This window comes from Pongo pygmaeus, chromosome 11 (assembly GCF_028885625.2).
Source record: "Pongo pygmaeus isolate AG05252 chromosome 11, NHGRI_mPonPyg2-v2.0_pri, whole genome shotgun sequence".
In the NCBI taxonomy this organism is placed as follows: Eukaryota; Metazoa; Chordata; class Mammalia; order Primates; family Hominidae; genus Pongo; species Pongo pygmaeus.
The window spans coordinates 68,447,085-68,460,032 of record NC_072384.2 but is presented as its reverse complement, the minus strand read 5'-3'; the positions used below and the strand labels follow the sequence as shown (position 1 = coordinate 68,460,032).

Here is a 12,948-nt window from a genome sequence, read left to right as displayed (position 1 = left end):
AAATGAAATTAGTAAATCTTTCTGGTTGATAGCATGATGGATATGTCAGCTTTTCCTCTACTAGAAAGGAGATAAAGTAACATCAATGTGCTCAATATCAGCCTCTATGGCCTATATTTCAGGTTGGTAATGGTACTAAAAACTTTCTGACATACAAAACTTAGTGGAGTATAATTATGAAAGCCCATTTAATAGTTTTAAAGCACTAACATTAAAGTTATTCTATATAGGAGAATTCAGCCCATAATTAATGTTCATCACAATATGCACTAAATCTTTCTGGAGTATCATCCCCATCTATCTAATCGGAAAGTTCTTGCCCTACTAAAAAGATACTCAACAAATCTGCTATATCCAATTATATTTGTATTTCATCTAGTTTATAGTATTTCTTTGAAGCTTAAAAGTTGTATGTCAGATGCAAAAAGAATTTGCAGCAGCATTCCAAAACGGGAACCATTTATGTTTTCATAAAACACAACTGATTTATGAAGAAAAAAAAGATCTCTTTCTTTGAAAATTACTTTCAAACAGTTTTAGGGTCCAACTACCATTATCATGATTTTCTCCACAGAAAATGGTCTGATGTAGGCTGCAGTCAATTGCTACATAATTTTTTATCCATCAAGGCTTAATGGAAAGAAGTAGATGAAAAGGAAATATAAATTTAAAATCTCTGTTCATGGTCTAATGGCCTATTATACAGCCAACTTTCTACTTGCAGAAAGCCTTCATTAAGACACCATTAAGGATGACATTAAAACTTCTGAGCTGTTCTGGGCTGTAAGTTACGTCTCACATAACAAATTTTACTTGCGCTCCTTCAGCTCTAATATCTGTATGTAAATATTGTGTTACTTATATCCCGCTATAGGAGTGTAATGGTACAGACTTGCAAAATATAGTTCTCAGTTTGAAAAATTTCTTCTTGAAAGTATAAAATTTGATGAATTTTTTTTTAAAAAGAGGTCGGGGCAGGAGAGTAATGGGATGGATTTTAATTACTCCTTTAATGCCTGTGTTGAAGTTCTAAAGGACGGCCTATTTGGCACAAGAGTAAAAACATACCCAGCACTTTCATCAAGACCATGACCTTCCAATCAATGGAGTGTGTGATCTCCAGGCCAACTTGGGTCATTTTCTGAAAGAAGCTGCTGTAACATTTCTCTCCACTCTAAACTGTTCTCCTTGGAAGTAGTTTCAGGGCCTAGCCTCTCTCATTCCCAGCGTTTGCTCATTATGGGTCATTTGAGGAAGTACCATAAATTTTCTTCAGCCTAAATATTCCATTTTGATAGTGAAGATTGGTTTCCTGAACTTTTGATTCAAGCTAGAAATCCACTATCATTTATTTATTTATTTTTTATTTTTTATTTTTTGAGATAGAGTCTTGCCCTGTTGCCCAGGCTGGAGTGCACTGGCGTGATCTCTGCTCACTGCAAACTCCGCCTCCCAGGTTCGCGCCATTCTCCTGCCTCAGCCTCCTGAGTAGCTGGGACCACAGGCACCCGCCACCACGCCCGGCTAATTTTTTGTGTTTTTAGTAGAGACGGGGGTTTCACCGTGTTAGCCAGGATGGTCTTGATCTCCTGACCTTGTGATCCGCCCGCCTCGGCCTCCCAAAGTGCTAGGATTACAGGCATGAGCCACCGCGCCCGGCCAAAATCCACTATCATTTAAAGTCCTTTCATTAGGAAGCTGCTTATGGTATTCCGTCCATAATGATTTAGTTGGGAAGGACAGAATTCGTTATTTCTGAACTGGTAAATGAGGTTTCCAAATGGGCAAGAAGGCATGAAATTTGGGGCACTATCTCCCTCCTAGCCCTTTCCTGTCCACTTTGCTCTTGTTCTTATATCTCCAGCCATTTCTGGCTCACACTTGACCTCACTCTCAGAGCAGCTCTGGTGTTGGGAAGGGGATATATATGAAGCAACTGCCTCAGAAGATCATTGGCTCAGGATGAAACCGCATTCTGCCCAGAGGCCCTCAGCCTAGGAGCTGGACCTTTGTCTACCACCCTTTCTTTGGATCTTTTTTTTTCTTTTTTTAAATTATTATTTATTATACTTTAAGTTTTAGGATACATGTGCACAACGTGCAGGTTTGTTACATATGTATACATGTGCCATGTTGATGTGGTGCACCCATTAACTTGTCATTTAGCATTAGGTATATCTCCTAATGCTATCCCTCCCACCTCCCCCCATCCCACAACAGTCCCCAGTGTGTGATGTTCCCCTTCCTGTGTCCATGTGTTCTCATTGTTCAATTCCCACCTATGAGTGAGAACATGCGGTGTTTGGTTTTTTGTCCTTGCAACAGTTTGCTGAGAATGATGGTTTCCAGCTTCATCCATGTCCCTACAAAGGACATGAACTCATCATTTTTTATGGCTGCATAGTATTCCATGGTGTATATGTACCACATTTTCTTTTTTTTTTTTTTTTTTTTTTTTGGTCTCTGAGGTGTATGATTTGTTTTTATTTCTGTTTACATAATGCATTTTACATATTATCAAATATAAACAAATATTATGTAATATTTATGTTACATAGGTATTTATATTACCAAGTCAGCGTTGGATGGGCTCCAGTGTTGTTTTTGGGTTACCTCAAGGTAGCCTGAAGTCTCTCTTCTTTCTCTTTATTAATGTCTTTGCAAGCATTTCTTTTTTTAAAAAATTTTATTATTATTCTTCTTTAAGTTTTAGGGTACATGTGCACAATGTGCAGGTTTGTTACATATGTATACATGTGCCATGTTGGTGTGCTGCACCCATTAACTTGTCATTTAGCATTAGGTATATCTCCTAATGCTATCCCTCCCCCATCCCCCCACCCCACAACAGTCCCCGGTGTGTGATGTTCCCCTTCCTGTGTCCATGTGTTCTCATTGTTCAGTTCCCACCTATGAGTGAGAACATGCGGGGTTTGGTTTTTTGTCCTTGTGATAGTTTGCTGAGAATGATGGTTTCCACTTTCATCCATGTCCCTACAAACGACATGAACTCATCATTTTTTATGGCTGCATAGTATTCCATGGTGTATATGTGCCACATTTTCTTAATCCAGTCTATCATTGTTGGACCTTTGGGTTGGTTCCAAGTCTTTGCTATTGTGAATAGTGCCGCTATAAACATACGTGTGCATGTGTCTTTATAGCAGCATGATTTACAATCCTTCGGGTATATGCCCAGTAATGGGGTGGCTGGGTCAAATAGTATTTCTAGTTCTAGATCCCTGAGGAATCGCCACACTGACTTCCACAATGGTTGAACTAGTTTACAGTCCCACCAACAGTGTAAAAGTGTTCCTATTTCTCCTCATCCTCTCCAGCACCTGTTGTTTCCTGACTTTTTAATGATCGCCCTTCTAACTGATGTGAGATGGTATCTCATTGTGGTTTTGATTTGCATTTCTGTGATGGCCAGTGATGATGAGCATTTTTTCATGTGTTTTTTTTTTGGCTGCATAAATGTCTTCTTCTGAGAAGTGTCTGTTCATATCCTTCGCCCACTTTTTGATGGGGTTGTTTGTTTTTTCCTTGTAAATTTATTTGAGTTCATTGTAGATTCTGGATATTAGCCCTTTGTCAGATGAGTAGGTTGCAAAAATTTTCTCCCATTCTGTAGGTTGCCTGTTCACTCTGATGGTGGTTTCTTTTGCTGTGCAGAAGCTCTTTAGTTTAAATAGATCCCATTTGTCAATTTTGGCTTTTGTTGCCATTGCTTTTGGTGTTTTAGACATGAAGTCCTTTGCCCATGCCTATGTCCTGAATGGTATTGCCTAGGTTTTCTTCTAGGGTTTTTCTGGTTTTAGGTCTGACATGTAAGTCTTTAATCCATCTTGAATTAATTTTTGTATAAGGTGTAAGGAAGGGATCCAGTTTCAGCTTTCTACATATGGCTAGCCAGTTTTCCCAGCACCATTTATTAAATAGGGAATCCTTTCCCCATTGCTTGTTTTTGTCAGGTTTGTCAAAGATCAGATGGTTGTAGATATGCGGCATTATTTCTGAGGGCTCTGTTCTGTTCCATTGATCTATATCTCTGTTTTGGTACCAGTACCATGCTGTTTTGGTTACTGTAGCCTTGTAGTGTAGTTTGAAGTCAGGTAGCATGATGCCTCCAGCTTTGTTCTTTTGGCTTAGGATTGTCTTGGCAATGCAGGCTCTTTTTTGGTTCCATATGAACTTTAAAGTAGTTTTTTCCAATTCTGTGAAGAAAGTCATTGGTAGCTTGATGGGGATGGCATTGAATCTATAAATTACCTTGGGCAGTATGGCCATTTTCACGATATTTATTCTTCCTACCCATGAGCATGGGATGTTCTTCCATTTGTTTGTATCCTCTTTTATTTCATTGAGCAGTGGTTTGTAGTTCTCCCTGAAGAGGTCCTTCACATGCCTTATAAGTTGGATTCCTAGGTATTTTATTCTCTTTGAAGCAATTGTGAATGGGAGTTCACTCATGATTTGGCTCTCTGTTATTGGTGTATAAGAATGCTTGTGATTTTTGTACGTTGATTTTGTATTCTGAGACTTTGCTGAAGTTGCTTATCAGCTTGAGATTTTGGGCTGAGACAACAGGGTTTTCTAGATATACAATCATGTCATCTGCAAACAGGGACAATTTGACTTCCTCTTTTCCTAATTGAATGCCCTTTATTTCCTTCTCCTGCCTAATTGCCCTGGCCAGAACTTCCAACACTATGTTGAATAGGAGTGGTGAGAGAGGGCATCCCTGTCTTGTGCCCGTTTTCAAAGGGAATGCTTCCAGTTTTTGCCCATTCAGTATGATATTGGCTGTGGGTTTGTCATAGATAGCTCTTATTATTTTGAGATATGTCCCATCAATACCTAATTTATTGAGAGTTTTTAACATGAAGCGTTGTTGAATTCTGTCAAAGGCCTTTTCTGCATCTGTTGAGATAATCATGCAGTTTTTGTCTTTGGTTCTGTTTATATGCTGGATTACATTTATTGATTTGTGTATGTTGAACCAGCCTTGCACCCCAGGGATGAAGCCCACTTGATCATGGTGGATAAGCTTTTTGAGGTGCTGCTGGATTCGGTTTGCCAGTATTTTATTGAGGATTTTTGCATCAATGTTCATCAAGGATATTGGTCTAAAATTCTCTTTTTTGGTTGTGTCTCTGCCAGGCTTTGGTATCAGGATGATGCTGGCCTCATAAAATGAGTTAGGGAGGATTCCCTCTTTTTCTGTTGATTGGAATAGTTTCAGAAGGAATGGTACCAGCTCCTCCTTGTACCACTGGTAGAATTCGGCTGTGAATCCATCTGGTCCTCGGCTTTTTTTGGTTGGTAAGCTATTAATTATTGCCTCAATTTCAGATCCTGTTATTGGTCTATTCAGAGATTCAACTTCTTCCTAGTTTAGTCTTGGGAGGGTGTATGTGTCGAGGAATTTATCCATTTCTTCTAGATATTCTAGTTTATTTGCGTACAGGTGTTTGTAGTATTCTCTGATGGTAGTTTGTATTTCTGTGGGATCAGTGGTGATATCCCCTTTATCATTTTTTATTGCGTCTATTTGATTCTTCTGTCTTTTCTTCTTTATTAGTCTTGCTAGCGGTCTATCAATTTTGTTGATCTTTTAAAAAAACCAGCTCCTGGATTCATTAATTTTTTGAAGGATTTTTTGTGTCTCTATTTCCTTCAGTTCTGCTCTCATCTTAGTTATTTCTTGCCTTCTGCTAGCTTTTGAATGTGTTTGCTCTTGCTTTTCTAGTTCTTTTAATTGTGATGTTAGGGTGTCAGTTTTGGATCTTTCCTGCTTTCTCTTTTGGGCATTTAGTGCTATAAATTTCCCTCTACACACTGCTTTGAATGTGTCCCAGAGATTCTGGTATGTTGTGTCTTTGTTCTTGTTGGTTTCAAAGAACATCTTTATTTCTGCTTTCATTTCGTTATGTACCCAGTAGTCATTCAGGAGCAGGTTGTTCAGTTTCCATGTAGTTGAGCGGTTTTGAGTGAGTTTCTTAATCCTGCATTCTAGTTTGATTGCCCTGTGGTCTGAGAGACAGTTTGTTATAATTTCTGTTCTTTTATATTTGCTGAGGCGTGCTTTACTTCCAACTATGTGGTCAATTTTGGAATAGATGTGGTGTGGTGCTGAAAAAATGTATATTCTGTTGAATTGGGGTGGAGAGTTCTGTAGATGTCTCTTAGGTCTGCTTGGTGCAGAGCTGAATTCAATTCCTGGGTATCCTTGTTAACTTTCTGTCTTGTTGGTCTGTCTAATGTTGACAGTGGGGTGTTAAAGTTTCCCATTATTACTGTGTGGGAGTCTAAGTCTCTTTGTAGGTCACTAAGGACTTGCTTCACGAATCTGGGTGCTCCTGTATTGGGTGCATATATATTTAGGATAGTTAGCTCTTCTTGTTGAATTGATCACTTTACCATTATGTAATAGCCTTCTTTGTCTCTTTTGATCTTTGTTGGTTTAAAGTCTGTTTTATCAGAGACTAGTATTGCAACCCCTGCCTTTTTTCCATTTGCTTGGTAGATCTTCCTCCATCCCTTTATTTTGAGCCTATGTGTGTCTCTGCACGTGAGATGGGTTTCCTGAATACAGCACACTCATGGGTCTTGACTCTTTATCCAATTTGCCAGTCTGTGTCTTTTAATAGGAGCATTTAGCCCATTTACATTTAAGGTTAATATTGTTATGTGTGAATTTGATCCTGTCATTATGATGTTAGCTGGTTATTTTGCTCGTTAGTTGATGCAGTTTCTTCCTAGCCTTGATGGTCTTTACATTTTGGCATGTTTTTGCAGTGTGTGCCACATTTTCTTAATCCAGTCTAACGTTGTTGGACCTTTGGGTTGGTTCCAAGTCTTTGCTATTGTGAATAGTGCCGCAATAAACATACGTGTGCATGTGTCTTTATAGCAGCATGATTTATAATCCTTTGGGTATATACCCAGTAATGGGATGGCTGGGTCAAATGGTATTTCTAGTTCTAGATCCCTGAGGAATCGCCACACTGACTTCCACAATGGTTGAACTAGTTTACAGTCCCACCAACAGTGTAAAAGTGTTTCTATTTCTCCACATCCTCTCCAGCACCTGTTGTTTCCTGACTTTTTAATGATCGCCATTCTAACTGGTGTGCGATGGTATCTCATTGTGGTTTTGATTTGCATTTCTCTGATGGCCAGTGATGATGAGCATTTTTTCATGTGTTTTTTGGCTGCATAAATGTCTTGTTTAGATAAGTGTCTGTTCATATCCTTTGCCCACTTTTTGATGGGGTTGTTTGTTTTTTCCTTGTAAATTTATTTGAGTTCATTGTAGATTCTGGATATTAGCCCTTTGTCAGATGAGTAGGTTGCAAAAATTTTCTCCCATTCTGTAGGTTGCCTGTTCACTCTGATGGTGGTTTCTTTTGCTGTGCAGAAGCTCTTTAGTTTAATTAGATCCCATTTGTCAATTTTGGCTTTTGTTGCCATTGCTTTTGGTGTTTTAGACATGAAGTCCTTGCCCATGCCTATGTCGTAAATGGTATTGCCTAGGTTTTCTTCTAGGGTTTTTCTGGTTTTAGGTCTGACATGTAAGTCTTTAATCCATCTTGAATTAATTTTTGTATAAGGTGTAAGGAAGGGATCCAGTTTCAGCTTTCTACATATGGCTAGCCAGTTTTCCCAGCACCATTTATTAAATAGGGAATCCTTTCCCCATTGCTTGTTTTTGTCAGGTTTGTCAAAGATCAGATAGTTGTAGATATGCGGCATTATTTCTGAGGGCTCAGTTCTGTTCCATTGATCTATATCTCTGTTTTGGTACCAGTACCATGCTGTTTTGGTTACTGTAGCCTTGTAGTATAGTTTGAAGTCAGGTAGCATGATGCCTCCAGCTTTGTTCTTTTGGCTTAGGATTGACTTGGCAATGCAGGCTCTTTTTTGGTTCCATATGAACTTTAAAGTAGTTTTTTCCAATTCTGTGAAGAAAGTCATTGGTAGCTTGATGGGGATGGCATTGAATCTATAAATTACCTTGGGCAGTATGGCCATTTTCACGATATTGTTTCTTCCTACCCATGAGCATGGAATGTTCTTCCATTTGTTTGTTTGTATCCTCTTTTATTTCATTGAGCAGTGATTTGTAGTTCTCCATGAAGAGGTCCTTCACATCCCTTGTTAAGTTGGATTCCTAGGTATTATTTTATTCTCTTTGAAGCAGTTGTGAATGGGAGTTCACTCATGGTTTGGCTCTCTGTTTGTCTGTTATTGGTGTATAAGAATGCTTGTGATTTTTGCACATTGATTTTGTATCTTGAGACTTTGCTGAAGTTCCTTGTCAGCTTAAGGAGACTGTAGGCTGAGACTATGGGGTTTTCTAGATACACAATCATGTCATCTGCAAACAGGGACAATTTGACTTCCTCTTTTCCTAATTGAATGCCCTTTATTTCTTTCTCCTGCCTGATTGCCCTGGCCAGAACTTCCAACACTATGTTGAATAGGAGTGGTGAGAGAGGGCATCCCTGTCTTGTGCCTGTTTACAAAGGGAATGCTTCCAGTTATTGTCCATTCAGTATGATATTGGCTGTGAGTTTGTCATAGATATCCTACCATCCCCTAATTTGGGTTGATCTCATTGGTGTCTTGATTGCCTGTCTCTCTTCTTGGAATTGATCTGTGTTCCTCATCTCCCAGGCTCTGCTTGACCCCCTCATAGGCCTGCTGTGTTCTGTTGCCACCCAAATCCAGAGGAAAAAGACATCTAAGTCCTCACTGCTGTTGTCTACCAGATAACTTTGTGACTTCAGGCAAGCAGCTGAACCCACCTTGGACTCCGTCTGTTTCTGTGACACCAGGGGTTATACTGGATCATCTCTAGGGTCTCCTAGAATTTGGAAACTCTAGGAACCAAGGAGCCTCTTCCTTGTCTGTCTCCACCCATCCATCTTTTATCTGACTGTTTCAAGCTAATAGTCATGAATGCAAAGTGCTGTGACATGCAGGTAGAACTCCATCCATTTCAAAAGAAAAACATGTAAAGATAACAGCACTTTATTCTTATTTGAACCACACTGTATTGTTGGTTACCGAGTGTGAAGGTAGGATGTTCAGAGTCTTGTTTTATGCCTTTTTAGCTGTGTCGCCAGCATTTGAAGGTAACTCCTCCACATAAGCGGCAGGAAAATGGCCTTTTTTCCCATTCAAAGATCCAAACCACCATCCTTCTTCTTTTTTCTCGTGTATAATCACAATGTCACCTGTGAAAATACAGTTAGACAAATGGGTGTCTGCAATGTGAACACATGCCTCAGCCTGATTGATAAGAGTTTTAAGGAGGTTCTGCTTCAAGGAGTTGCTTGGTAGTGTCATTTTCTGCACTTGATTCAGATGAAGCCAAATGTATCGAACACCTGTCTATAAAGCAGGCATAATCCAGAGGATACTAAAAAGAGTAAGATAATGAACAACTGAGATATATCATAAAATAATTGCTTAAAAACAGGATTGGCCGGGCGTGGTGGCTGACGCCTGTAATCCCAGCACTTTGGGAGGCCAAGGCAGGCGGATCACAAGGTCAGGAGTTCGAGACCAGCCTGACCAACATGGTGAAACCCTGTCTCTACTAAAAATACAAAAATTAGCTGGGTGTGGTGGCATGTGCCTGTAATAGCAGCTACTCAGGAGGCTGAGGCAGGAGAATCCTTGAACCCGGGAGGCAGAGGTTGCAGTGAGCTGAGATCATGCCACTGCACTCTAGCCTTGGCAACAGCAACAGGGCAAGACTCTGTCTGTCTCAGCAAAAAAAAAAAAAACAGGATCACAGCCAGCCACGGTGGCTGACACCTGTAATCCCAGCACTTTGGGAGGCCGCGGTGGGCAGATTACTTGAGGGCAAGAGTTTGAGACCAGCCTGGCCAACATGGTAAAACCCCATCTCTACTAAAAATACAAAAATTAGCCAGGCATGGTAGCACACGCCTGTAGTCCCAGCTATTTGGGAGACTGAGGCAGGAGTATCGCTTGAATCCAGGAGGCAGAGGTTGCAGTGAGCCAAGATCACACCACTGTACTGCAGCCTGGGTGACAGAGCAAGACTCTGCCTCAAAAAAAAAAGATCACGTTGGGTCATATATCCTTATGCTGCCTGGCTCACTTTCTATGTAGCTGATGGATTGTCACCAAACTGTTTCTTGGTGTCCGTACTTTGAGGGTTTCACATGTTGGTGTTTTTGATAGTTTGGCATGTTGGCTGCTATAAGTATGTCTCACCAACAGTCTTTTCTTAAGATCAAGACAATGCCTCTGCATTATACCTGATTTCACAGGCCAAAAGTTTAACTCACAGCTTTGCACAGAAATGTAACTCCCAAGTCAACAACTTAGACAACTTTAATACAACATCAATTTGGAGATAATGTTTTTTAAAGCAATGATTCAAATAAAGAGAATTCCATAGAGAATTGGACAAGAAACATGGCTCTTGTCATAAAAGTAGAAAGATCTCCCCCTTCGGGATCCAAAAGCTACTTTTTCTTTGGCATCATTCTGAGGTGATTTTTCAGTCTTCCTTTCACTCTTTTCCTCAGCAACTTTCTTTCTAAGACAAAGTAGACTATTAACTCCTTTTCTATCTTAGTCATAAATCACTATTCTTAAAGGAGATCATTCTCAGTCTCTAAGTTCTCCCTCTGATGGGTTCCCTCGGGTCAGTAAATTGACACAATCTATTAACAAGAATTCAAACAAATGATTTCAAATTGTATTGCCAGCTTCCTTAAGCCTCCAATGTCGTGTTTCATTTGAAGAAACTACTTAGAACATAAAGTATAAGTAGGCTTTGCAACCAACAGAGAACTGAAAACAAGATAATCAATTTATTGTGAATGATGTAACTTAAATGCCACATCCATGGGTTCTAGGTGGCACCTGGGAAGTATGTCTTTTATTCACATAGGAAGAAAAGTAATTGCCTGGAGAGATATGACTGGCAAATGCTGCAAAGGAAACACCCAGTAAATAGCAAATGTGTGGTATCCCTGTCGTTTGGCTACAAAATGTATCTTGATTTTCCATTGGCTCTGGGAGCCGTGTCCTTGTGGATAATATTCTTTCCCCCATAACGTTACTCTTTCTCACTAACCTTTCCATTTCCAAATCTCTGCATTAGCGCTAACATTCAAACATGTTTTCTAACTGGACACATAAAGAAGGTTGAGGCTGGAGACTTTCTTCTTTAATAATGTTGTGGTTTACATTATAAAGCCACTACGTAATACCTTTCCATGTTAAGTAAAACTCTGTGACACAAAGAAGGGGGTCTTACTCTTTAGACTGGCTGTAAAAAGCTTTTCTGAGAAGTAAGTGAGACCAGCGCTAAGCTGGGAGTCAGCTGACCTAGGTTCTAGAATTTGCACTTACACTGTGTCGAGAGAGGAAGTCACTTCACATTCCTGCAGGTCTAGCTTCTAAAAAATAAAAAGGTGGAGTACACCTCTAATCACTTTCCATCACTGACATTCTACCCTAGTGTGCACTGTGATTAGGAACATGACTGTGTTTCCAAGTTCAAATCCCATGTGGCCACAGCCTGTGACATTAGCCAAAGCACCTAACCTTTCTGTGTATCAGTCTCCTCTGCAATGAAATGGGAATGCCAATAAAACCCTCCAAGGGTTTCATGAGTGTTAAATTGGACAAGAGGCCTGCAACAATGTCTGACACATAGTAAACAGAATAAGCGTTAGCTATTATCATTATGCGAGCTTTTGTTTTAGATGTGCTTATCTTTCAAGAAGCGTGAACCGATTTGACATGGTAGTAACTCTTAAGGCTGCCTGCCACCCTAAGACAGGGTTTTATTCATGCGAAGAATCTCAATATGGGAAGGCAATTAAAATATTTGAGAATGATTCTTACCCTTTTCCAAATTCAACTCATCATCTTGCCTGGCTTGAAAAGAATATAAGGCCTTGCAAAGTCTGCTGCTGAACTGGGCTGCACCAGGGGCTGAAATAGATAAAGCTGTAATTACTATGCTGTGTTAGCAGGCAAATGAATATGAACTGAAGCTCTTTGGTTATTTAACAGTGTGATGCAGAGTTTCAATATATTAAATTTTTCTCAAAAGGAAAGTTTGTAATTTTATATAATGTTCATTCCTTGATTCAATAACCATTTATGATGCACTTTCTATATGTATGGACTGCATATGTTATATAACCAAAAACTATATTATAATACATGAAATAGCAAGTCTAGAGAAAAACATCATTGTATAATAACAGTAATTGCATGCATGTTTTGGAAAACATTCACCAGTTTTGCCATTCAGGTATAAATACGGGATATTTGGGGCATGTGCATGTTATCATCATCCCTAGCTGTGTATGGAACTGTTTCTCAAACAATGCAACAGTGACTCCTTAATATATTGTGTGAACCATAATGTCCTGGTTTTACTGAAGTTCTTTTTTTTTTTTTTTTTTTAACCAATTTCTAATTTAAAAAACTAGATAGTCAAGATTATGGTAATTATACTTGAACATGCAGGGACAGTGACACGTGTGTGTGTGTACTGAAAGATGAAGAGCAGTGTGGTGTGTGGGTGCATGAATGACTGAAGTCAGATGGCTGCTAACAGGGGTTTGTAGGCCATGAGTCCAAGCCCTGGCAAACCACCTGGATCACCATGTGTCTTGCAGAGAGGACAGGCTTCTTATGGGAGTTTGGAGGAGGCTATGGAGACAGAGCGACAAAGCTCCTCACAATGGTTTAGATGTGATTATGTGGATGGCAAATAACAGGCCATTTGAATAAGGTGGATGCCAGTCATCTGATATCTGAGGCAACTTCTCATATTATAAGATACTTTCCCAACCCTCTACTCTTCTTAACTTTTTCCCATTTTTTACATAAAGCTACAGAGTCTAACAAATTAATCAGTCCCGATGGAAATATAAA

The 12,948-nt window shown here is 39.6% G+C and overlaps 2 protein-coding genes across 9 annotated transcripts in view; one reads left to right on the top strand and one right to left on the bottom strand.

Moving 5' to 3' along the window:
* SPC25 (SPC25 component of NDC80 kinetochore complex) overlaps positions 1 to 12,948 on the top strand; it is a 56,707-nt gene that overhangs the window by 34,048 nt on the left and 9,711 nt on the right. The window lies entirely within an intron of this gene.
* The window catches only part of NOSTRIN (nitric oxide synthase trafficking), an 80,183-nt gene continuing 76,258 nt past the window's right edge, over positions 9,024 to 12,948 (bottom strand). For all 6 annotated transcript variants that reach the window (XM_054476913.2, XM_054476915.2, XM_054476914.2 and 3 more), the window contains 2 exons: positions 11,905 to 11,994; positions 9,024 to 9,245 (listed from right to left, as the gene is read on the bottom strand). In XM_054476913.2, coding sequence (XP_054332888.1) covers positions 9,109 to 9,245; positions 11,905 to 11,994 — 227 coding nt within the window. In that variant the 3' untranslated portion in view covers positions 9,024 to 9,108. The remainder of the gene's footprint in view (positions 9,246 to 11,904; positions 11,995 to 12,948) is intronic.